Source organism: Sesamum indicum, linkage group LG8, assembly GCF_026168435.1.
Source record: "Sesamum indicum cultivar Baizhima isolate 11 linkage group LG8, ASM2616843v1, whole genome shotgun sequence".
Taxonomy (NCBI): domain Eukaryota; kingdom Viridiplantae; phylum Streptophyta; class Magnoliopsida; order Lamiales; family Pedaliaceae; genus Sesamum; species Sesamum indicum.
Window position 1 is genome coordinate 1571922 of NC_142664.1, and position 26591 is coordinate 1598512.

Consider the following 26591-nt stretch of genomic DNA (forward strand, 5'->3'; position numbering starts at 1 on the left):
CCTCAATATAATGGATGATAAAAGCATAAAACCCCAACTAAAGTGAATAAATATTACCATTTATCGCCTTACGGTTATTAAAACTCAATCAGTTGATTGAACTTGTCTCTCACAAGTTTGAGTTCGTTCGACAACACCTAAAAAGTCCGCAAGGTCTTATTCCTACACCAGAAAATGTCCAGTCTAATTCTCTACAGCAGCGCAAAAGTGTAAATAATCCATATATAAACTCAGCTCTTTTACCACAAAAACCAGGACACAAGTTCTTTGGGGAACTAAACAATGAACACAATTACACGTCATTCAAGCGTCTAAAATTTCATAACTGAAGAGGTTACTGCATAATTCCAAGCTAATCTATGATTCATGACTCAAAGTTTGCAAAAGCAGCATAACTTATGTCCAAAAAAGGGGGGGAAAGGAACATTTCCCGAATACTTGGCCACAAACAAGCGAGCTACCACAGCCTCTCAGGATACGACAAACGGCACCCCATCAAAATCTCAAGATGCGTACCAGAGTACATCATCACAAACTTAACGGCGATCCCTGGAGGACTGCCAAGTGGAGGACCTTGGGGCACCAGAACCAAAGGAAGGCCTTCGATCCTCCCGCCACCGGTCACCTTGTTGGGGTGTTCGATCGTCCATCCTGTTGCCGCTGGACCACCTGTCAGTTTCAGGAGGTGGGGCCTGACCCCCGCCTTCAGCAGCCACTCTTTTGAACCTGGGCACATACTTCCCAGTCGATGGTGCAGCAGCAGCAGCTGCTGCGGCTGGAGCAGCAGGTGCTGCCTCCACAGGGCGTGAAATGGAAGAAGGCTCAGTCCTTGAGGGCACTGCAGCTGATCTCCCCAAGACCTCTTCCCTCCACTGCCTTTCTTTTTCTTCCAACTCCCTCTCCCGCTGCCTCTGCTTCTCAGCAATTTCATCCAGCTTGGCCTTCCGCTCAGCTTCCTCTTTCTTCCGCCTCTCCAGCTCTGTAAAACCCAGCAATCCAAACTCAAGCATTACATCATAAGCATTAACCCAAGACATGGACTAAAAAAGTACAAAAACCAGGATATAAAATATGTTCTGAACTCATGATATTCACTCTAAATTCTTTACACTATAGCGTGCACATAGTGAGCTTTCAGTAAAGGAAGACAATAGATAAAATGCCATTCAAAAGCATTGCTAGTTTAAAATTGAGTGGAAAAGGAATACACAGCATCACCCTACTAACACACTTAGAAACCCTCCCCCAAAAAAATGAACTTCAGTGAAAGGGGCAGAAAAGTGAACTTTTGCCCTGGGGGCTTAAAACACAACACAAGTCAAAATGACGAACCAGGGAAAACTACCAATTCTCAACGAGAAACAGCAGTGTATTGCAAAAGAAAATAACTTCATGTTGGACCAGAGTAAGGCACAAGAGCATTCTTGATAACTAAATAAGTTTGTGACCAAAATTGGAAAAAATTGTTAGATATGCAATTCAAATAAAATGTACCTTCAAGCTTTCGTGCTTCCTCCTCTTCACGCAATCTTTTCTGCCTCTCCTCTTCAGATCTCAGGAAATATATCATTTTCCTCTTCGCATCCCTTTCCTGTTTCCTTGCCTGGATAATTTGGTGGATTTTTTCTTCTCTCTCCTCCTTAAGTCTGTCATATTCAGATTTCCTGCGGCTCAGAACTCTTTCTTGGAAGATTTTCTAGCAAGAAGAGAAATACATATATATCCAGAATTAGGACTTGCACTAGAAAAAAAAAAAAAAAAAAAGAATCCTCTGTGCTATGTATTAGCACAAGAATATCTAAATCGCAAAAGAACATAATGCAATTTGTGAAAAGCTATAATCAGCAATTCATTCTTATTTGAACATTACTATAGCAAGGATAAGCCAAGAAGCAAGTTGTAACTCGGTTAAGAGCTAACAGTTCTGGAGGATCGCACGCCTTAACAAGTCATCACAAACTCATACTTGAGAAGCACTACCCAAAATTTTAGTTTTTTACCCTAACCAGTTGAGGAATAACAAATCAGGCCAAGGCGCCAAGCTCGATTTGGAAATCTTTCTTCATAACATTAGCCAGTCAGAATGGCAAAAAGAACTAACAAAGGAAGCCACAAGCATTCATCTAGATCCAACAATGGTATTCTCTCAGGAGTCACAACCATCTAATGAACTAGGTAACTTGAATACTGGCATCTCTTGGAAAATGGCTAAATTATTAATTTTAATAAAAAAAATATTAAGAACCTTGTTCTCCAACATCCGACCGAGCCTCCTTTTCTCCTCCAGGTCTCCAGCATGTCGTTGTCGGCTTACATCAATCTCTTGCTGTATCAAGACAGAAAACCTCCGGTCAATTTAAAAGTAAAGATGCAGTCATACAACTAATCAAAATTCATTTGGTAGCAAGGCAACAGATATCCACGCATCAGAGCAGAATATCTCCCAGCAAAACATGCATGTTATAAATGAAGTTTCCAGCCCAAACAACATCCCACATTCAGACCTGCTGCTCAAGTGTGTGTAGAGCCTCTTCTTCTGCTAAACGCTGCTGGAATGCAGCGTCAATAAGGGGGGCTGCCTCTTCTCTTTTAGCCCGCTCCAAGTAATCCATAGTCTTGGCAAGTTTCTGTAATTTTTTCTCCATTTCTTGCTTCTCCCTGAGCTGCTCACTGAGAGCCAGCTCCATTAAAGTCTTCTTAGTTATTTTTTCCTGAGTCCGGATTACAGTTGTTAGTTCAAACAAGTTTAGCAAAAGAATGCATAAACCTAACCATGCAGCTTAACTCACTCCTTCCAAGACTGGTTTCTTCCCTTTCTTTTTACTGCGTTTTTCAGCTTCCTGCAGCAAAGCTTGGGCTTCCTCGAGCTCACGTTCCTCTATTTCCCTGAGAATTCTTTGGTTCTTCATTTGCTCAAATTCAGAGGCAAGCCTTTTCTGTTCTGCCTCTTCAGTTATCTTCTGTAATTTTAACCTCTTTGCCTCCTCCTCTCGTTCCTTCAGAATTCACAGGCCAATGTGAAAAAATTAGATAACTTATGACCTTTCAGGTAATCAATAAAAATAACACATGCACCAAAACACCAACTTATCCAGGCAAAAAATGACATACCATCTCCAAAAGCTGACGTTCTTGTTCTTCTTTCCGTTTTTCAATTATTGACTTGCGTGCAAGAAGTCGCTTGTGCTCTTTTTCAACCACTTCCACTAAATCTGGAAGTGTTTCCCCTAATTTTGAAATTCGCTTAACCGGAGGGTAGATCATGCCCCTGGCTTTGCTTAGGGATTCGGCAAATGTGGACAGGTGATCTCGTAGGCCTTCCGATTCCAGACTCTGCAGGGAAAATAATTCAATATATGACTTAGTGAATATACTACGAGTTATTTAATGAATTCCCAGAAGACAAAGGAAAAAGACCAGGAGTCCTGGATCAACATTGACTAGATAAAAGCTTAAGCATCTTTATTCCGGTAGTTATTACTCATTGATGGAGTGGCTCATTACCCAGCCAGGGAGGACAATTTTAGAAAGAAGTCCGTCATTCTAAGAAATGGAAGACGTCCTGGAGTGGGAAAAGGATACTTGAACTTGGCACAAATAAGAGTATAATAGTATCAGCAAATTTGGCAGAACCAAGTCAATCAATCACTGGATCAGATGCAAATAGAAAAACCACCAAAAAATCATTTACCTTATTGCCAAAGAAAATGGCACCCTTCCTATAATCCACTTTCATTGCTAAAAAATTATTCTTCACTGCATCCACGGAGATCTTCTCAACAATTGAAAAATCAAAGAAAGGAATTATCCTTGATAGATTCTCAATATTCATAGTCTGATACACCTGCGAGACCTGGACATAGAGAAGTAGAGAGACAAGCAGCAAATCGTCATATTACAAAAAATGAGACAATATTGCACAAGCAGTAGCTTGAGAACTAGTCGTAGAACGTACCCGTTGCAACAACCTAAGAGCAGCAAGCTTCTCCAGAGAAGGAACATACTGAGACAGCTGTATTTCTGGAACAGAAGAAGCAGAAGCAAGTTTACCTCCAAGCTTTGAAATTTTTGTTAGCAAGGGCTGTACTTTCAAGGCCAGGTCTAAAGGGAGAAACTCGTGCTCCAAAATATGGTAAAGATCCTTGACTTCCTGAGTTACACAGTTCATCACACCTTTGGCCACCTAAACAAAGGCCAAAAGACAAAAACTTAAGGATGAACTAGCATATAAATGAAATACCAATGCAAGTCAATTAACCCGAGACGCATGACTGTTCTTCCTCGTCAATGTAGCTTATTGAGTGAGGTTTTTGAAATTAAAAAAGTCAACAATGTGAATTAGCTAACACTTGCTTACCAACTCCAACAGAAGTGATGACCTGGAAAGCTGAAACAGAATAAAACAGAAATGTTAGAGAAAAGCAATTAAAATGATATGCTGAAGTCTTTGATCAACCAAGACATATATTACCACTTCTCTGTTCTCAGGTTTGGATTCAACATCAAATGCAATAAGGTTTGCCACTCTCAAACTCCGCTCTTTCTCATTTTCAAGCTCCAAATGAGATGCGCCATACGAACGATCATAAGGGGGCACGGACAGTGCAGCTAGAACAACAGATGATGCTATCAACTGCAAATCCTTCTGATTTAGGTTCTTATTAAAGCTTTTCTGAAGTGAGAAAAGCTTAAGCCATGCATAAGCATGATAAAGATGGCTGGATGACATCCAGAAAATTTCTGAAAGCTTGGAATAATAAACAACCATCAAGGAAGGTTTAGGTGTTTTTTTAACCATGCACATCAACCCATATATATCCTCAATAGAACGAAATGCTTCCTGCAAATGGAAAAGATACAAAATGGATAACTTAGAAAAGATCAGAAATCCTTGATGAAAGTTATTGGTAACCTATCAACTGATACAAGAGTGAGTATGCACAAGAACAGAGAAGTTAACAAACCTGCCAAAGTTCAAGCTCAGTAGCAACTTTCAGTTGCTCGAATCTGGTGTCAAGATACAACTGCAAACTCTCCGGAGCAGCAAGATCAGGCCTATCTCGCTGGTCTCTGTACTTGTTAAGGTTTGCAAGGTGATTCCTGATTATTTCACACAATCTCCGAAATTCTGTAGTTCTTTTGTATTGCTTACAGAATTGGAAGGCACGATGTGCAGTCATCTGAGGATTTAAGATTAGAAGCTAAGTAAACATCCATTTGATCATACGTTGCACCAAAGATAAATAAAAATTCTTACACCAAACCAAAAGAGATCTTGAAGTTCTCCACTGATAACATAAAGAGAATATGACAAAAATAAGTAACGCGCACAAGTAAGATGGAACGAAGCACCTAACATCAATGTCCAAATACTCCAATAGATATTTAGCAGACAACCATGTTAGTATACATAGCTAAATACATTCAAATAATTTGAAACTTTATAATTCTCTTTCCTTGAACAAATAGGATTCAGGTTGACAGGATTGATACTTAGACAAAGAAAATGATATGAAATGTGGACTACAATTAAATGATCAGGTGTAAATATAACTGACTCAAGCTATACAACAATCAATGTAAGAATTCTATTATGTAGTTCCAAAGAGAAAATCAACAGCCCATCATACAAACAAATGAAATCTTACTTACATAGTAAGAGTACATAAAAATCTACATATAGTGGAAGAACAATTCCCTTATGGTTTAACTGAACTAGCATATGCATCAATTTGTTATTGTAACATTTTGTTGAAAGAAGTAACTAAAGTGCCAGGGTGCTGGACAATTTACGAAAATAGACAACCTAATGAAAATCAAAGGAGATCCAGTTATGAATAGAAGTACAGTTATTGAGTTGCATGCATAAATATAAGAAAGAAAACTTACCGCATACAGGGCCTCCAATCTAGAGTTGTTACGTAAGATTTCCAACACCGTTCTGTAAGTCTCCCACAAGAACTTAAACCATGGTGTGACAAGCTCACGATCAGATCTGTCTTTTCCTTTCTCTCCACTAACATAGCTCAACATCAGATCTTCTGGCCTTTTATCTGCTTCTAAGTCATCTATATCCAGAGCCTCTTCCAAGGCCTGCGCCTGATTACGTGCAAGTTCGGCTTTCTCGGTTGCCAACTGCATGAAATGCTTTATCACCTCCTCTAGAGAAGTGATGTTAACCTGTTGGCAGATGCCACGGTACTGGATAAGGCCATCCTTAGCATGCCTTCCCCTCCTCATGTCAACACACAGCTCCACATACTTGAACATTATTCTCTCATGTGTCCTTGTCCAAGCTCTATACCTCCTTGAAGTAATAAAACTATGAAGAGCCTCAAGAGCTTCTTGCTTTTGTCCAACATTAATCAACTCTGCAACACCAGGTATACATATGAAACATGCGACAGAGGAAAAGATAACACTATGATCAAAGAACACAAGCTTGATGTTTAGCTGTTCTGCACAGCCCTGTACCAAGGTGTTCTATCCACCACCTTCTAAGCAAAAACAGAAAAACAAAAGGATGAGATGCTCAATTCCTAAAATGACTATTTTCGAAGAAGAGCAAAGGCCATTGCGATTATTTCTACACGTGTCGCCCTCAAAAAGCAAACAGTGTCTCATATCAATCTCAACAATGGAAAAATTGTTGAAAAATTAATTTACAACTGGTTGATTACTATCTACTTCAACTTAGAAATAATACAGGTAAATCTTTACCTACCAGTGAATATAGCACAGTATTCACAGCATAGAGTTCAAGGTGGTAAAAAGACAGAAAATGGGCAGCAAATGGGGGAAAATTTTGATATTAAGATTCTTTGAGCAACAACATAAGAGGCAACTTAGTTGTGCGTACCTTCAGCTCGCTTCAAAGCATTCTCAGGTCTAGCAAAGGTCGCCATCTCAAATTCCCAATGGGGGACGATAATTCAGCTGTTGAGGCATAAAATGGATTACAACTGGATCAGGAATAGAATCATATGAGTGGCAATAACATTAAACACAAGAAAATTGATTGTCTCTAAAAAGCACGGGGTAATTCAGCCGTGTATAGCAGGCAAGGTGTCTCCAATAAACAGATAAAACAGAAAAACCAATTGCACATGCAATCTGGACTGAATAATTTACAATAAAACCCACGGGATGGAATCCCCCATTCCTAACCCTTTTACAGAATCACATTTCTCATATCGGTTTTGTTTAACGGCAGACAGCTGCATCACAGAATTAATGGAAATATGACATCTATCTCCATAGGTCATCTATCATTTTCCTCTGTATCCTTGCTTATCGATCTGCGATATGAATTACTTTTTGTGTGGGGTAGGATAGACAGTCCTTAAATTTTCTCAAAAGAACAAAAAACGAAAAGTTACAACCGCATCGAATCTGCTAACTACAAGCCCCAATTTGATTTCGATTTTACAGAAAATCCGAAGTAGGAAAACTGATTCCAAAAGGCTTCAGTTCCTCATGATAAATGAAAAGTACGTAAAGAAAATAAGACAAAAAAGGGAAGTTCAGATCTTAGAGCGCACTTACGGCCGGCGGCGGCGGCGGTGAGCAGAACGAAGAATGGAGCCTCTGCTGCTACAATTGAGATAGGGGAACTCTGAATTTTTTTATTATTGTTTTTTATATAGAGAGAGAGAGAGGTAGAAAGCCCTAATTCATTTACAGGTTTATGCAGCAGTTATTGGGCCGAAAACTATGTTTGGATTCGTTTTCGGCCCATCTCGACATGCAACGGTCGGTTTCTCTTTTTTGGGCTCCTTTTAGTATGTATGCTAAATTGCTATTTTAGTCCCAAAAGAGGAATCTCTTTTTTTTGGTCCATGATTCATTGAAAATTCGTTTCAGGTATCAAAATTATTAAAAGAAATTGCTGTGTTAGTACCAGAACCCATTTTCTACCAGGTTTTAACAGCAAAATGTAAACATTTGTTAACTCTAAAATTTAACAAACATCTCATTTAAATTAAATTCTCTAGAATTTATATTTATCATTAACTTAAAATCATTATATTTGTAATTTTTTTATAAATCAATCCACTATATTTACTAGTCTTCTAAAAATTCTTAGCTCATATATATATTATATATATATATATATAAGTCGACTCTGAGAATCGAACTTCCCAAATTTCTGCACCTTTCATTCAAAAGAAAATTCTTGAATTTCAAAATCAAATCCAAAAATAAATCTGTTCAGAACTACCAAATGCATTTTGGGAAATAAAAAAACATGTTATTACTCTCCCTTATGAAACAGATTTTGATGAAAGACAAATCCCTACTAAAGCTAGGCCAATACAAATGAACCAAGAATTATTAGAATATTGCAAAAAAGAAATTCAAGATCTTCTTAATAAAAAATTGATTCGCCCCTCAAAATCTCCTTGGTCTTGTCCAGCTTTTTATGTTCAGAAAAATGCAGAATTGGAAAGAGGGACACCTAGACTGGTTATAAATTATAAATCCTTGAATAAAGCATTAAGATGGATTAGGTATCCTATACCTAATAAAACAGATCTTCTTAAAAGACTATATAATGCAAAAATATTTTCTAAATTTGATATGAAATCTGGATTCTGGCAAATTCAAATTGATGAAAAAGATAGATATAAAACAGCCTTCACTCTCCCTTTTGGTCAATTTGAGTGGAATGTTATGCCATTTGGGTTAAAAAATGCTCCTTCAGAATTCCAAAAAATTATGAATGATATTTTCACTCCATATACTTCATTTACCATTGTTTATATTGATGATGTTTTAGTCTTCAGTGAAAATATAGAAAAACATTGAAAACATCTACAAATATTTTTTAAACTTATTAAAGACAATGGCTTAGTTGTATCAGCCCCTAAAATAAAACTCTTCCAAACTAATATCAGATTTTTAGGACACCAAATCCATCAGGGAACCATTGTCCCAATTCAAAGATCTCTAACTTTTGGAGAAAATTTTCCAGATCAAATCTTAGACAAAACTCAATTACAAAGATTCTTAGGAAGTCTAAATTATGTTTCAGATTTTTATCCAAATCTTAGACAAATATGTAAACCATTATATGAGAGATTAAAAACTCCACCACCTCCTTGGACCCAAATCCACACAGATTTAGTGAAAAAATTAAAAATAGAAATTAAAGAAATTCCTTGTCTAAGTATATGTCATCCAAATGCACCAAAAATTGTACAAACAGATGCATTTGAACTAGGATATGGAGGTATTCTTAGTCAAATTATTAACAATAAAGAAACAATAATAAGATATTATTTTGGAGTTTGGAAAACTACAGCTCAAAAAAATTATCCTACAATAAAAAAAGAAATATTATCTATTGTATTGTGCATTTCTAAATTCCAAGATGATTTGTTAAATCAAAAATTTCTTCTAAAAATTGATTGTCGAGCTGCAAAAGATGTTAAAAATCTAGTTTCAAAACAAATTTTTGCAAGATGGCAAGCTTTACTATCTGTATTTGATTTTGATATTGAATATATTAAAGGAGTTCATAATCACATTCCTGACTACTTGACAAGAGAATTTTTGCAGGGATGTCGAAATCAGGAGAAGATGCAAAGCTAAAGGTAAATCCTTTAGCAAAAATCAACACCCAAATTCTCAAATTAGAATACCCTTCTTTAACACCAGAGAAGACTCAATTGAGACCCCAAAATCTTCAAATTTCAAAGCCACAAGTCCCACAAAATCCAAAATCATTACGGGTTTTACCCCCATCTCTCCAACCAAAAACACAAAGTCTTGCCCAAACAACTCAAAAAGCAACATCATTATCACAAACTCCCATTCAAATTGTCAACAGATTTACCCCGTTGGGAAAACCAATTCCTTTGGCACCTTCCAAACTTACTCAAACCTATAAAGACATAGCAGGTACTTCTACTGCTAGGCCTACCAGTTCCCAATCAAATTCGCCAATTTTCCCATATTTTGAGAAAACAGATTTCCACCTCGATTGTGTAATTGAGGATGAGTGGATAAATGACCAAACTCAAGATAATCCTGTCTTGATGGCAACAATGATTCTTGATGAAGATCACAACAGGATTTATGAAGATCCTCAAAAAACCCAACAATTCTATGAAGACATTTTTGTCTCTACCAGATCCATCTTTATTTAAAATATGCCTCCCAAAGGAGCCCCAGCCAACTCCTCACAAATTGGCTACTGAAAAATTTTCATAAACTCCATCCTTTCTTTGACCGATTGGGGAAAAAGTCCCTATGAGCTCAAAAACATACCAAATAAAAAATATCCTTTGATATCCTATTGGGACTATATCAAAGCCTTCCAACATTTCCTTCCTAAACAAAATGAAAAAAATACCATGTCCTTCTATTTTCTTTTTGGCACCAAAATTTCTCCCAAAAAAATTCCAAACTGGTTTGTCAGATGGTGGTACTACTTTGGTCCAGAACCACATATTCTTCCTCAACCAGTCCAAGATGCATTCAAATTCTTCAAAGAAAATCTCAAAACCAGTATGTTTCCAGGAAAACATCTCCCCAACTTACTCAAATTCTATATCCAATTTAATCTGACCTGGATTCTAAAAATTGAGCCCCAATTCAAGTCCATCTAAATTGATGAAGATACAATCATATTTTCCTTAGGGAAAAAATGTTGTGTAAAATGGTGGGACAAAATGAATACCGAAACATTTGAACAAACATCAATATTGGAGTGGTTCAAGCAAAATTCTACAATGTGCAAAACGTCAACAATTCTTGGCAAAGAATTCAATTCAGAACAGGAACAATTTTTATTGAGAAAAAACAATTTATCCGCAAGAATTGCAAAATCAACAACAACTGAAGAAATGTAGAGAATTCTTGAGGAAATTCAAAGTGACAAGGAAGACTCACCACCACCAATTCACCTTGGAGATGAAAATGAAGATGATTGTTTCGGCATTTTTAGTCCAATTCTGTAAAAGTTCAGTTTAATGTAAAAATTATTATTGTTGTAATAAATTTTATTGTTATAACAAATTCCATTTAGAAAATGATGTAATCATGATGTGAAAAAAAAATCAAAAATCAAAAATCCGAAAATTCATATCAGCTTTTCCAGACAACTTGTAGCATTATGGAGGTTTGATGGACAGCCACAAACAGCAATAATTCAACTATATGATGAAGGCCAAGCATTTCTATAAATGGAGGCATTTGTGGAAAGAAGGATCCAACTTATTCTTGAGAACCATTCTCACACTCTTTCTAGCATTTGCTTCATTCAAGTTCTCTCTCTTGTTCTTCATCTCTTCTTTCAAGTTCTTTCTATTGTACTTCATCTATTTCCTCTTCATTCACTTCTTACAAAAATATGATGTCTTGGATGATTAGTTTCTTTGTACATCCAAAAAAGTTTCTATAGATTCTTTGTAAACAAATTCGGATATCCAAGTAAGTTTTTCTTGAACTCATAATTGCCTTAATTTCTACTTCATAAATTTATTCTGTTGTTGTATAATTTCTTACTTTATATAATTTATTGTTATAATTCAATCTTTTTGGATCTTTATATTTCCTTACATAGTTTCAAATATGGTTGTCATATTCAAATTATTCTTGGTTTGTGATATCCTGGTACAAATGGTATCAGAGCCATGCAAATCTTGAGTATATCCATATATAGAAATTCATAGTTTGAGAATCGAACTTCGACACGTTATAAGTCGGCTTACTTGACTTTATTGTGCCGCAATAAATCGTTGTCTGATTCGAAAGATCAAAATATGAAAATCTAATACTATGGATAAATTCATAAAAAGCATGAATTCTGGAGCCTCATCATCAGGGGACAACCAAGAAAATTCGAATATAATTACCACAGGAGAGACACTGTGGGAAGACAGAGATCTATTCGATTGGAAAATCTAAAGAATTCTCTTCTTGTTTCCTTGTATAGAGGAGCACCACGGTAGGTAACGGGAAGTGCCTTCCTTGAGAAACTGGTGATATGTTTGATTCAATGTGCCATTAGGTTAGCTTTTTTTTTTTTTTGGGAATGAAGACACTTTTTGCATGATTGATTTTCTGCTCGGAGGATTCCTTGAAGATTTGCAAGAATTGCATTAGTTTGATCAAACAATCCTTCTCGCAATTTGTGAACAAGATATCATAATCGGAGTATGAAAGATATGATATCTTAACCTTGCAGTTAGTATGATAGAACATACCGGGGTTCTCATTAAAGAGGAGATCGAGGCCTCTTGAGAGTGTTTCTGCTGATAGAATAAAGAGAGCTGAGGAGAGTGGATCCCCTTGTCTTAAACCCTAAAATAATTTAAAAAATTATGTCGTTTCTCCATTAACAAGAATAGTAAACTAATAGTTTTGGATGGCATGCTTGATAAGAGTGAGGAATTTGTGAGGGAAACCCATCTTCTGCAGAACTGTAAGGAGGAAATTCCAGTTGACTCTATCGTACACTTTAGAGCACAAACATTTACCAACGATGGGGTTCACGCACTACAGCCCCTTGAATGCATCTAGTGGGGAGATATTAGTTGTGGCGGAACAACAAGGGCTAATCAGTCAATGGCTGAAAAAGATGAAAGATAACCCCAACAGACTCAAATTCGATAAGTATTGTTGTTTTCACTGGGACAGAGGGCACGCGATGGAGGAATGCCATCACCTGAAGAATGAGATAGAAAAATTGATCCAATGGAAACATTTGAAGGAATATATCAACCACCATCCAACAAGGACGTCAATTTGACCGTGGGCCGAGTGACCCTACGTGGGAAAAATTATTTTTTGACTTTCACTTGTAATATGAAAAAACTCGAGTAGTAGCTTAACATATCCTTTTACCCTTTTGGTTTTTCCTAAGACATTGTATTACGAGTTTTAAGTAATGAAGTTAGTTTTCTTGTCGTAGTCACAAACCAAATTAATTTAGACGTAGAGATCCCTATAGTTTCAAGAGGACCCTAGAGGCAAAAATCGTCATTTGCCTATAGGCAAAAGCCGCTATTGCCCTGGAACCCCATAGACGGAACTTCATTGAGATCTCCGTTAATAATGTTGTCCCGAAAACTTTATATCCCTTTGAAATTGGTAAAAGACCGACTCTGGGATATGAATAAATATCCTTTGAGGCAATATCCCCTTATCAAGAACCCTTTAAGACAATGTCCGCTTCTTGACCTTTCCTCTTGACCCAAGGGAAGTGTCTAAAATATTGGACTCCTCAATTCTAATAAATTTTTGTGATCGCATGAGTAAGTCTTCTAGAGAGCTAGGGGTTTTGCAGCTATAGATTCTTTTAATCTTCCTAGTAGCAAATTTTGTAGAATTATATTGGCCAACAACTCGTGATTGACATGCGGCACCTCGTGCACTGCCTATACAAACCTTTCAACGTAATCTCTTAATGGTTCATTTTCTCTCTAGCGAATGGTGAACAAATATGCGGCCGTTCTCGGGACTTTCTTGCATGGAGAAGTGATGCAAAAAAAGTTGAGTCAACTACTCGAGGCTGGAGATAGTACTAGCCTGCAGTTGGTTGAACCATGCTAAAACACGTTTAGAGAGAGTGGTGCGGAAGACCTTGCAATAGGCAGCGTCACTCAAGTCGTACCAATCGATTTAGCATAAATTTGTCCAAGTGTTCTTGCGGGTCCCCTGTTCCATCGTATTCTGACATATTTGATACTTTGACACCCATTGGAAGTACTTCGGTAAAATTGTGGAGGAGAAAGGGCTTCGCCGATGAGGGGCGACAGCCCATAGCAAATAAGGATCCTCGGCTCTCCTAAGCGGTAGGGGAGCTAATGATTCTCGATTGTGGGGTTTTGATCTTGGGTCTGTGCACCCTCAGGTCGAGAGATTTTGCTGTTCACTTCCTCTTACCTATGCTCCTCCTCCTCGGGAGCCGAGGATAATTCTCGACTTCTGCGAGGGGAAGGAGGGGGCGGGGTTCACGGGTTGTTATGCTACAAATTGGGCCACGGTTTGTGCCGCCGCTCGAGTAGATGCATTGCGAATTAGGATCAACAAAGCCTTTTGTGTCAGTTGGACCATCGGTTCTTGAGGTGGAACTTTCGGGGGGAGTGTTCTCCTGGGAGGCGCGGGTGGAGATTGTCGACATGGTGGGGATCTCCCCTTGTGGGGAGCTTGTTCATGAGGTAGGGGGTCACCTCCTGAGGTGGCGACTGTTCGCGAAGAGGTTCTTGTTTCGCCCTGTTCACTTGAGCTTTGTTGATCGTGTCCAAAAGGGACAAATTTTGCATTCTCAGTGTCGAGACAAATTTTACCTACAGACGGCGTCAATGATGTGGTTTTGATTTTAACAAAAGGATGAAATAGAAATTTTGCCCACGACACGATTGCGTACCAAGTGAATCAATGTCGATTTTGAGAGAGTTTTTTACAAGTATGAGAGGTCAAATCAATGAATAGTCCTACCTCATAAAAGATAATATTTTTGAGTATTTATAGTGGTGTTGAAAATTATGTAGTATGATAAGGTGTATGTTTTTATTGTATGATTTGTATGTAAAAGATTACCTTTTTACCCTTGTAAATAAATAAATACCATCAACATATATATGAATGCCATATGGGATATGGAATGAATATGACATCTTCTTACAAATATCTAAGGATATGGGAGTGTCTTGCCTACCTTAAGAGACTAGTGAAAGTTAAGTGGGATACAAGATCCATTTTATACGGTTCTTTTGGCTATCCAACAAGAAACTATGAGTTACTAATTCAATGCCCTTTCAAAACAAAAAGTCTTCTGTATCAAGAAACAAAATATTCTTGGATACTCAAAGTGAAGGGTTACAACTTGAAGACTAGAGTGATTCACCACCTATGACAGTGCAAGCACCTATACATAGTATACTCGAATTTTGAGAAGGCTGGCTAGAATTTCTAAACTACCCAGGAGATATGGTACATTAATTACAAATCAATTGGATTGATCCAAAGAGTTCAAAAAGGAGATAGTGGCATCAATTCGAGAAATGGCTTGAGGTCGTTGTTGGATCCAATTGGGTCTAGGCAGCACATTGGCTTGAGGTCGTTGTTGGATCCAATTGGGTCTAGGGGTCGTTGTTGGATCCAATTGGGTCTAGGCAGCATTGACTTGAAGTCGTTGTTGGATCCAATTGGATCTAGGCAGCACATTGATAAGTTAAGATATTAATTCTAACAAAATATGCATAAACGTTTTTTGAGCATAACCAAAACTCCTACTTGCTAACAAATCATGTGCAATAACACAACAACTCATGCGCCATTACAAAACAAACGTATGAAAAGTCATATCGTATATGTATCCTTTTGTGCTCCAATTGTTGCAGACGTGAATTTGATCATTGTGAACCCTCCCCCCACCTTCCCTACTGGTTCTTCAAGTCATAGTTTTCATTGAATCAAGATTATGGATCAATGGTAATTATTGTACAGCCATATAAAATGACGAATTATATATTTTCAATGATGTTCCAACAAATGGTATAGTGAAAAACTTCAGTGTACACCATCAGGAAAACCGTTGATTTGAAATTTGCCACATTAAGGTTGTTAAAATTGTGATCTTGTTTTTCCTCTGCTGTACACCATCAGAAGAACCGATACATTCTTCATAGTCAATGTAATTTAGCTTCCGCTTTCCAACACTAAATGCGGCTGTGAATTCCAATCTTCGCAAGTCCACAAGTGCCCATGCGTTTCACAACAAACCCCAGGACAGACCATCCGTTTGTGGTTTTGCTGCGGCAGCAGGCAGCCACTGCTTCTCAGGTGAGGATCACCACAACTTGATTAACAGTCCTTTTGGGGTTTTGTAGAAGATACAAATGGTGATAATTGCATTGAGTTTACCGATCGAGTGCGATAGGCTAGATCTTGAATGAAAGTGCAATTGACTTTTAATTCCAAGGTACACAACAGTTTCAGGTTTGGGACTCACTTTAGCAAACATGCCAACAAGGCATTCTTGATCAATGTGCCCACCATGACCGGTGTGTTACAGAGAAACTAACATTCTTAACATCATACTCAAAACATTAAATCATACCACATAGCATATTGACAACAATGTCACTTTTTTCCAGCTTACAATGACCACAACTACAATGTACATATCTGGTTCAAAGAGATAACATTACCTGTACATCTATGCAAATTTGAAACAGTGGGGATTTGCCAAGCACAAAGAAAGAAGACTTCTCAGCCATTAGGAATCTGATCCTCATTTTCCTGAAGCGGTTCTTGACACTCTGGAGGATCTGAAAGTAATAACTTGTTTAATTCAACCTCCTCCATGCCCATGAGCAGAGCAAGAAGGCTGCAATGGTCACTTTTCCTTCTCTTGGATGAATCAGAAACTTCAGAAGTCTCCTTTACTCCAACTTCATCTGCATCTGATTCTTTTCTTTCCTCAGCAGGGGAGCATGGCTGATTCACATCTTCCTTTAAGCCCATGCTCGGTTTTCCCTCCACCTGGATCCCAGATCCAAAGTTAACAATGTCTTCATTGCGATGAGAATATACAACACCTAAAAGAAGAAAGCAAAATTAGTTTAGTTGAGAAAACAGAAAATAGAAACCAAACAGTTACATTTATATATACTATCAGAATTAAAGTACTCAGAGTGTCTTAATAGACAACTCCCTTGAGACAAAACTATGGACCCTCTCGCTGTGAATCTACATGCTCCCAGCTATAGAATATTTGCCCAATTCACACAGTGTATATTCTTCATGGAACAATAGACAAAAAGTTACAAGAACACAAAAACTGGGAAGTAATCAAACTCACCAAGATCTTCAAGCACTGGATTGAGTCTTGTCTTCCTCTTATCCTTAGGATCATTACTTGCATATATCACTGATTTCCTAGCAGCTGTTTTTTTCTGAGGATCAAAATCGATGCCAAGTTCAGTCAAGTCAAGCTCAGCATTACGAATGTGATTGTATTCTTTTTCTTCTTTCTCATGGAATTCCAGGATCTCACTTGTGAAAAGCTTATCAGAAAGATCACGGAACAAATTGCAGATACCAAACAGCTCGCCCTGAAACTTCTTGCAATCCTTCAAAGTTCAAAATAAGGGGGAGATAGAATAAAAACATCTTTCAAATGAGTTGGAATGATGAAATACATGACTATATGCTGGTAGAAATTTGGAACAAAGCAAGCAGCTTTCTATGCAAACGTCAAGACAAACAAACAGAATTTTGAAACAGCAAGACACACAGGGGTTCTCTACCTGTACGCCTTCAAAGTATCGCTTTTCCACTTTCCCAGCAACAGCAATATTTGATAACTGTTGCTTATATACCTGCCTCATGTAGACAAGTTCCTCAAGAGAACCTGCTGCAAGAAGACGGAAAACAGTTACATGCCGTTTCTGACCAAAACGAAATGACCGATCTTGCGCCTGTAAATCCTGAGCAGGGTTCCAGTTTGGATCGAATATTACTACCCGATTTGCACTAACAAGATTTAGACCAAGTCCACCAGCTCTAGTCGAAATCAGGAATACCTGAAATCAGAAGTTCAGCTTTTCATTAAAAGATTAAACATAATTACACTCCAACCTCGTGTCTGTTATGAAACTTTTACCTGTTTACTTGGACTTGAGTTAAAGTCATCTACAAGAGACTGGCGCTGACTAGCTGGAGTAGAACCATCTAGTCTTGAAAAGCTATAGCCTTTGCGTATTATGAACTTTTCAAGTATATCCAGCATCCTGCTAGACAACACATTCTTTGGTAAGAGTACATGTGACACAAACCAACATCTTTCAGCAGCATAGATGTGCTTAATGAACACGAGAAAACACTCAATGATGACAGAGGCAAATGGAAAAATGAACTAAAAGAGAGTGATACACCCCCCAAAAAAAATAGAGCAAAAACAAAGGCAATGAGACAGAATTGTTTTGTCAGAGATGAAGGTAGCCTCCATGATAGGAGCAGGCAATGTGCTGTGTCCTATAGCAGCATTAGATGTTATTATGAGCACGAAAAATACTCAATCACAACCAAGGTTAATGTAAGGCTGAATCTAAAAGTGGGCTATGCAATGCCACCATAAAGATAGCCAATAAAAAAGGATCAGACAATGAGACAGAATTACATTTTCAGAGATGAACAAAGGGGAGGCAATGCGTGCTGCGTTCTATATGACTTGTGGGCTTAAGTCACAATGACATTTTGGACCATGAGAAGAGAGGGTGCTGGCAGGGCCTCATAGCTCTGTACATTTTACGACTCAGAAAATGCTTACAAAGTCGAGTAGAAAAATAAAGAATACCTCCCAAACAAGAAAATAATGATGCTCCCAGTCATAGTAATCTAACACAATAAGAGCAAATGCATATAGTAAACTCCCCATCAGAAAACTATAACCGCTGGCTGGCTCTTGCAGAAAAGCTTGCATATAGGCTGCTATTGCATATTCCAGAATTCATGCATCAGATCTCATATTTTCAAAGTGAAAGCAATACAAGTTCATAAAAGGACAGCCAATTATGTGACAATGAAAGATAATCCTATTCAGCTACTGTAATTCAATAAAATATTTCACGCACAGCAGTTTTCTGAAAGTTATGCTTCAGTTGACAGGTAGATGTGCAGCTTGACAACTCCCCTGATTTTCGTTCCCTTTCACTTGTCAATACCGCACTGTCTGAATAAAAGATTATTCTAATCAACAATCATATCAAAGAAAGATATTTCAAGACATTCGGGCCCTTATTAATTAGATTACATCTGCAAAAATAAGCTTTGGACATGCATGCTAAAATTACTTGTAGTTTTTCAGATGCATAATTTACTGCAAGATCAAATAATCTTGGTAGCTTTCTTGTCTCTGCTTTCCAATTTTCTCTCCCCCTTCAACATTAGCTTTTTTTAATCTCCAATTGCATCTTGTTTATTCCAATCACAATAACCACGATGAAATATACTAGGAGCAATTGGAGCCTGAGTTGCACCAAGTAGAATACACCCCTTGAGGCAGGGAAATGTGGTTTTCCAGCAATTACCTCACTGAATAACTGAAGAGAAGAATCTTGTCACCAATGGAAATCCAGGAATGCATCAATCTCTCCAAAGCTCTCATTTTTCCACAATGTCTAACATCACTCACACCCACGAAACTATCATTTTGGCTGGTACCTCCCACTAACTCACTATCAATATCAAATACAGCAGCAGCAAATTCTGCATCCTTGCTTTGCTTCTCTCGGTCATCTTTTGGATTAGGCTTGATAAGCTCCAGGTGATTGCTTATCTGTTGTAAGTCACATAATGTACCAAAAGTGAAATGGAAAGTACAAAAGAAGGAAGGTAAACCTTAGAAGAAACAATGCTGAAAGCTATGTTCTGCTATTAGCATCATTCTCCTATTAAAATAGACCCAGTAAATCTTCAATTCCAACACTAATGGTGGTGTACTATCAGAATGTAATGGCACACTCAAACCGGACCTAGCTATTTTCCCAAAAGGAAAAGTAAAAAACAATATTAATAGCTTATTTCGGTTGTATCATGGAGAATAAATGATTAATACAGCTGGAGATAGTTATACTCAATATTATTCAGTATGCTCCATCCAACCCAGGGCCGTTATCTTCAGTTTAAACAGGGGAAAACCTTCCTTAACTCCAGTTATAATAATCGTCTTTTTCTTCTGAATCTGAATTGGGACTATACTTATATAAAGTAACCGAAAACCAAACTAGATAATTGGCAAGTTCCCCTCAATGCAAATAAGAACTACGATGCTAAAAGACAGATTAGTTGAAACAGAAATAAAATTAACACTCTTGCCTTCTTTAACAACTCAAAAGGAGGCACGGAGCAGGATTTATGATCCCTAAAGCAAACCAAAAAAGTTAAAACTGTGGAGAAAAAATTTAACCTAGAGAACACGAAAAGAACTCAGACACAGTATGCTTCATCAAAAGCAAGAAATTAACCACTCTTTCATATAGAAAGAACATTCACAATCATCATAGCCGATCAACTGATAATCATGCCGAAAAAAAGCTAATAAGTCTTTATATGTGGGATACATTCCATTTCATTTTTTACGCCCATCCTTTTCCTATTCCCACTATCACAATAATTTTACTCAAATTATAGTAATCCACTCAAATTATAGTAATCCATTAGGCAATTGTCACCATAATCGCTTATTTAGAAAGAGCCAGCAAATATACAGAAAAAGTCCACCAGAAATAGATACCTGCTGAAGCTTGACCAGGCATGGAAGGACAAGGCAAAAAGGGCAAGAATCACAACCCTCCGGATTCTCCCTATGAAGATAAGGCCAGACAAGACCATTTGGAACTGTCCTTTTGCAACATTCAACTTGTTTAAGAGGGCTCCCACAACTGCATGGAAGGTCCTTATTAACAAGACATTGGATGTCAGGTAGCTGCAATACCCTGAGATAAACCCGTTTTTGCAACTCACTCATGGCACAAAATACAACATTATCTTCCTTCCCCATCATAAGATGCCCTATCGTTTCTTCTTTTGTCCTTCTAAGCATATATTTTCGTAGTACTAACAACAAGTGTTCTTTTCTCTCATTAGCAACTTGGATAAATCGTTGTGGAGCACTTGACCTCTGCCCATGCTTGAGAGGTTCATCATAAAATTCTCGAAAATGTTCCCGTGTCCCCAACTTACCAGGTACCACCAAGTCAAATAGATTGAATAATTCCATTATTTTGTTCTGCATTATAGTTCCTGTAAGACCATATCGCTTCAGGGTTCTAATCTTCAAACATTCTATATACAGTTTCGATTTTTCATTCTTAAGTCTATGTGCCTCATCAATAACCACAATCTCCCACTGGATATCTGACAAAATGCTTCCTTGTATCCTATATGTGTCAAAGCTGGTTATAAGAATCTCAACATCATTTGCTTCTAGTTTGTCCATTATTAAATCACGATTTGGCCCATGGTAAACAGAAACACTAAATGTGGACCATTTAGAAAATTCACTTTCCCAGTTAAGAATAACAGAACTTGGGCAAATGATCAGTACAGGACCCTTCTTCAGTTTTCCCTTCTGAGGTGTTAAGTCAGGCTCTGAACCCTTTCCAAAAACAGCAGCCAAGAAAGCAATTGTCTGAATGGTCTTTCCCAATCCCCTGATGCAAGCACATCATCAAATCCAAAAAAGAAACGTAGAAAGAATTAGCTTAAATATGATGAGAGATGGAAATAGAAGTATAAGTAGCAAATAAACCAAGAAGAAGAATATAAAAATGTAACTGATAGCGAAACCATAATCACCAACCAGAAACTTTCAGATATGGGACCATAACAATGCTTTCATAATATTACATGCAAATTTAACTATGCTCCATAACAAGTGGGACCATGAGTTGTAATGGGTTTATCAGATATCAAAAAGAGATTAAGATGCAAATATTAATTAAGAATCACAATCAGCTCCTGTTCAGAAGCAACAGCTGATCCAGAATATTATTTTCATTTCGACAAGCTACTAAGAGAACTGGAAAATATGAAGCTGATAGGGTAATTAGATGGCTGTTTTCACTTTCGCTAAGACCTCTTTGAACAGTTTTATCACATGACTACCCCTCTATTATGTACAACCAAACAATAATTCATTAAAGAGGATCCCCATCTGATGGGTAATCAGTCCTTCACAGAACAAATCCTAGGAGATGCCACTTCAATGAATGCCGAAGAAACGGGCACAAGCACAAAGCATTTAGCCCATACCGCAGCCCACTAAGTCATAACGTACGAAAATCGCATTAAGATGGAGATACAGATGCTTACCTCCCCTTTGAAATAATTAAATTACCATTCCTTGTTCTTTCATAATTGCAAAAACTTCCCATCTAAGTTTATCAAGTGTATCAAGCTTTCCCTGTCATTAGGGTTTTCGAAAATGAAGATTTAGAAAAACATTTACTGAGCTTATTTTAGCCCCCACCCAAATTATCTTCATATATTACTGATAAAAATATTCCCTTTGTAAGATGTAATCATGTAACACTTAGAGGTAGGTGTTTTGTAATAAGTAAAAAGAGGGGGAAAAGTTAATGAAACATTGTTCCAAAAGTATAACCACCAAGTGGAAAAAAATCAGTTCTTCGGGGATAGATATTAGCCTTTGTTTACTATTTCTTGGCATTCTCAAATATAAGATAGGCTAACAATAAATCTTGAAATTGTAAAAGAAAAGTGAGTTATTGGAGTACCTTTTGTATGATTGTCTTGCCTTTCACTATGCACACTTGGAAGTATGTAGCGAAGTGTACGCTGTAAGGAGGAAGACAGACAGCATAGAGGAGGAAAAGAGAGAAGAGGGTGGCTGAAGAGAGAGCGTAAATGTGATAATAAAACAAGGCAGGACGACAATGACAGAGAGAGAAGGAGAAGTCCAGAAATGAGAAGATAGGCAGCTTCAGAGGCAGAGAGGAGGAAGATGAGGTGATGGTAGTAAGGAGCAGGAAAAAAGAGAAAGGGAGAAAGAGATGGAGAGACACGAGGGGTAACTCATGGAGGGAAGTAGAGGGGAAAAATCAATTTATACTTTGTAACAATGTGCCTCTTAGTGGACTAGAATAATAAAAATTGAGATTGAGTCAATTCTTAAAGCTCAACTTCAATATCTGACTTTTATTCATAATTGGCAAGTAAAAAATGAGGTTTACATTTGAAACATTTTCATTCTTCAGAACAATCAAATTTAATTAAGGACTTATTACAAGTATATCCTTTACCTATAACACATTGAAAGTACACCCTTCAAAAACATATAAGCAAAAGACAACCATGGGCAAGATGATTACTTATAAACTGATAATTTGACAATTTTTGTTTTAATTTTTAAGTTGCAAGGGCACAATGATCAGCCAATGTCTTCTAACTAGATATTTTTAATGGAACAACTTAGAGCAGAGGCTTTTGTACTTATGAAAGACCTGGAACTTAAAACATTTTGCATGTAACTTTACCCATGTAAACATAAGTATTTCCAACAACCAGATTTACTACTATAGACCAATGAATGAGCACTGAATGCACATGACATCAAGAGAAGGCAATAGTTGGATTATGTAGAAGAAATTATTTTAGCCTTCTTATACATTGACATGTAGTGGAAGTTGGGTAATCAAATAGCTGGTTAGTGCATCATGGATTGGGAGGGTGGAGATGATGATAATGTAAACCAGGAATAGTTTAATTAACACCCAAAAGGCATCACGTTTTGGTTTGATTGCTCCTTTGCATCTTATTAGTGATATAATTTCGGATAATGGACATGGTGATATGTAAAAAGTGTGTTCTTTTCATATGCGGATTGATGTGTAAAAAGTTCAAGTACTCTTTTGACGAAAATCAGATTACTATCGAGGCAATTTGTATGCATTCTAATAAGAGTTACATATATAAGGAATATCTCATCTGTTCAGGTAGTAGGCAATTGCTGACATTCTTTGTTGAATCACCTGAGGTGCAATTTCCAAAAGCCAGTTGGGACAACATAACCCCGATTTCAAAATAATTTATGTTTTTAGTCTATAATACTTCCAGGAATTTCTTAAGTTGCTAAAATGTTTAAGGCTTTGAGGTCCTCAAAATACATTGTATAGTCGGCAAAAAGCCAGTATTGGAAGTGCGGCAGATCTCTAGTCGTAATACAATATCAGTAGAAAAGAAAGAAGCGCCTACAAAAAGAGTTGCAGCTTCAGTAGAATCAGTATCTCCAGAAAAGCAACAAAAGATTCTCACAACCTCCTATCAAAGTCTGTGCACTTGGAAGTGCAAAAACAAGGATTCTAGGTTAACATACCTTGTTGAATAGCTTAATCAAGAAAAGATTAGAGCTGCATATGATTTGTCAGGAGAACAAGAAAAGGAAAAATGACAAAGCAAATAGTGCAGCAAAAGAAAAGGCTGCTGATGAAAACAAAATAGGTACCAAACATTTATCTTCACAATCCCTTCTACGTAGCAAATGTGACAAAAGCTGAAACAGAAACTTACATGTCATCTCCTAGAATTCCTCCATGGCTGTTCCTGTACAAATTATACAAAAACTTCACTCCTTCTCTCTGATGTTCCAGAAGTCTACTATTTACAGAAGCAGGAACCTGAAAAAATTGTTAAATAACAAAATAAACATAGGATCTTTTCAACATTCAAAGTACACCACAAAAAAATACATGTGCATGTAGAATTTGTATTATATGTAGCATGGCCAACCAAAATTGCTAAATAAGCTAATTTAAAGGTGTGCCTAGTGTTCCTATTAGTGAAACCAACTTCACGAGCCTACATTTAGTCCTTACACAATAAACACCATCTCTACAACAAGGACAATAACACAAAAGCATAAGGAATTTCATTTTCAACAATTACAAAAAAGTTATTGCTGAGTGATTGGGGTGAGAATCAGAGTACAATCATGATGTGTCAAGTTTAGTGCTAAAGACTATAACTAATCTCCCTCCTTTCTCTGCAACGGACCAAGTAAGGTTTTTCACCAATAAAACGGATAAATTACACCCTTTTGCAGGCAATTCTTTCCTAAACACGGGTTATTTCTGATTGTCCCCTTCCTCCTTGCAGTTAAGGGACTTTGGGACACAAACATATATATATAAGAAATCAAACACTTTTTCATGCAAATTAGAAGAAATAAATGAACTATAAACACTACATATTATGTCAAGCGTATCGTAGCAATAGCAATAACGCCAAAATTTTTTGACATAGAACCGCACCAATCAAGCACACACATCAAACCACAGTCATTTAAGAAAATGCCAGTAGTTGAAGATGGAGCAACAAAACGACAATGTTGAGATTCAAAAGAAAGCCCTCCAATTTACGAGAAGAAAACTTTCCATGTGTCTCAAGACCATCACTGATGTTGTTAGAGGTGAACAAACAAAATTGAATACCAAAAAGAGAAAGAAGGTGTTAAATATATATACGTTACCTAAAAATAAACAAAACAAAGGCAAACATCTTGAATTTTTAACAAATGGGCACTCACAACATCACCTGTACCACAGGAATTTCGCCCGGTAGAGACAGAACAAGAGGCTCATAATGTCCAGCGTGGTCAAGGTGACGAAAAGACTCCAACTTGGGATCTTCCTGTCCACTTTCCTTCCCTTTCTCCTCCTCAGCTCTACAAATATCATCATTTTCACTGCTAGAATTCAAATTGAACTCTCTCCGTAAGCTTTTCAGTTGGATTTGCGGACGGGAAGCAGTATCTTCCTGAAGGCGCAAAAGCTGACGAGTGAGGGAGGATTTAGGGGGCTTTCTCGATACAATTGAGGAGTCAAACTCTAGGGGAATTTGAATTTGTGAAGAAGAGGAGGATGAAGATGAAGAATTGGTTTTGCAGGGCCTGAGTGCCTCTTTGAAAGCGTTGAATGACATGACGAATGGATGGAGATGGTCAGAAATTTTGAAAGAGAGAAAGAGTATGTTGAAATCCAGTGTGTTTATTTTCAGCTTATTGTAACCAACCGCCAACTCGCCGTCGCCGACCAGGTTTGAGTTTTTTATTACGTCCCATCAAATTTAGTAATATTATTAGTAAATCTTTTATAATTTAAAAAATTATTTAATATTTTTAAGATTTATTTTTATTTAACAAACGAGTTTTTCATTAGTCAAAATTATTAAATTTATTGATATTAATAAATATAAATTAATATTTATCGTCAATTGACTTATTACCGACTTATTTACTTCAAATTTTAGTTACTTAGCAAAAAACAGTATAATTCTCCCTTTTATTTACTCGCCAAGGTTGTATTATTTAAATTAGTAAGTGTTGCACGTATGTGCATAATTTACATAAAATATTTTTTAAAATTATATTATTTATTATTTATAAATAAAAAAATTATCTAAGATTTGTACACTTTATAATTAATTTTTATAAAATTAAATAGTTAGAGAAAAGGATATTTTATGAAATTAAATAGTGTGAGGTAAGGTGTATTAATTAACCCTAACCACCTAATCTAACAAAAGAAACTTGTGATTGTTAAGCCAAGAAACTTAATTAACTAAAATTGTGTGCTGAGAAAATAAGGGAAGAAATAACAGGTAAGTTGCTCTTTCAATTATACTAATGCGTCTTTATGCACAACAAGATTGTAGGAGAGTCCTAATTACTAAGTACTACTCAAGGGTGGCTTAATACACTCCTTGCTACATTGCTTGTCGCCTCTGTATACGTGCGAGTGTTGCTCCTTGTGATGCTGAGACCATAATTCTGGAAGTACGACTTGGGGTAGAGATACCAAGGCTAACTTGGCAAGAAAGATGGATTTGCAAGGGGCTTTGTAAGCAAGTCTGCCACTTGCATCTTGGATGAAACATGTGTTGGTTGAAAAAAACCCTCTTTGTACTTGTCCTTCACAATGTGATAGTCTATTTTCAGGTTTTATCTTTTATGAAATACCGGATTTGCAAATGCAGCTTTGTTGTCACAAAAGAATGGTATTGGTGTTTTCACGTTGATGCCAAGGTCTTCCAGCAGAGTATGTGATCCAAGTCAA

General features: G+C 37.1%; 2 protein-coding genes across 5 annotated transcripts; both read right to left on the reverse strand.

The window, feature by feature from the left end:
• Positions 1-204: 204 nt before the first annotated feature.
• EIF3A (eukaryotic translation initiation factor 3A) lies at positions 205-7690 on the reverse strand. 3 transcript variants are annotated; one of them, XM_011087083.3, is made up of 14 exons: positions 7546-7690; positions 6860-6936; positions 5890-6371; positions 4965-5180; positions 4472-4840; positions 4358-4387; positions 3956-4183; positions 3692-3853; positions 3112-3333; positions 2790-2996; positions 2505-2711; positions 2246-2326; positions 1495-1696; positions 205-979 (listed from the first exon to the last, which is right to left on the reverse strand). In XM_011087083.3, exons 2-14 carry the CDS (start codon positions 6903-6905, stop codon positions 537-539), a joined length of 2895 nt encoding a protein of 964 aa, XP_011085385.2. In that variant the 5' UTR covers positions 6906-6936; positions 7546-7690; the 3' UTR covers positions 205-536. The 3 variants fall into 3 exon arrangements, with proteins under 3 accessions (XP_011085385.2, XP_011085386.2, XP_020551380.2); XM_011087084.3 differs by having other exon boundaries at positions 7542-7662; XM_020695721.2 differs by having other exon boundaries at positions 6860-6962; positions 7546-7655.
• Positions 7691-16021: 8331 nt separating this feature from the next.
• SWI2 (switch 2) lies at positions 16022-25558 on the reverse strand. 2 transcript variants are annotated; one of them, XM_011087085.3, is made up of 8 exons: positions 25072-25558; positions 24049-24155; positions 20252-21170; positions 19047-19294; positions 17621-17747; positions 17265-17540; positions 16817-17087; positions 16022-16553 (listed from the first exon to the last, which is right to left on the reverse strand). In XM_011087085.3, the coding sequence occupies exons 1-8, from the start codon at positions 25456-25458 to the stop codon at positions 16225-16227; spliced, it is 2664 nt and encodes an 887-aa protein (XP_011085387.1). In that variant the 5' UTR covers positions 25459-25558; the 3' UTR covers positions 16022-16224. The 2 variants fall into 2 exon arrangements, with proteins under 2 accessions (XP_011085387.1, XP_011085388.1); XM_011087086.3 differs by having other exon boundaries at positions 25064-25198.
• Between the last annotated feature and the right edge of the window lie 1033 nt (positions 25559-26591).

Bases quoted from the DNA above. Each gene is read 5' to 3' on its own strand.
- EIF3A (XM_011087083.3), bottom strand. From the start codon at position 6,905: ATGGCGACCTTTGCTAGACCTGAGAATGCTTTGAAGCGAGCTGAAG. The intron at 4,841-4,964 runs GTTTGTTAACTT...TTCCATTTGCAG, and splicing joins CTGAGCTTGAACTTTGGCAG to GAAGCATTTCGTTCTATTGA. The intron at 3,334-3,691 runs GTAAATGATTTT...TTTTCCCTGCAG, and splicing joins CCATTTTCTTTGGCAATAAG to AGTCTGGAATCGGAAGGCCT.
- SWI2 (XM_011087085.3), bottom strand. From the start codon at position 25,458: ATGTCATTCAACGCTTTCAAAGAGGCACTCAGGCCCTGCAAAACCAAT. The intron at 17,748-19,046 runs GTAATTGCTGGA...GTTGTCTAGCAG, and splicing joins CTCTTCAGTTATTCAGTGAG to GATGCTGGATATACTTGAAA. The intron at 17,541-17,620 runs GTAAAAGTTTCA...TTCTGATTTCAG, and splicing joins ACTCAAGTCCAAGTAAACAG to GTATTCCTGATTTCGACTAG.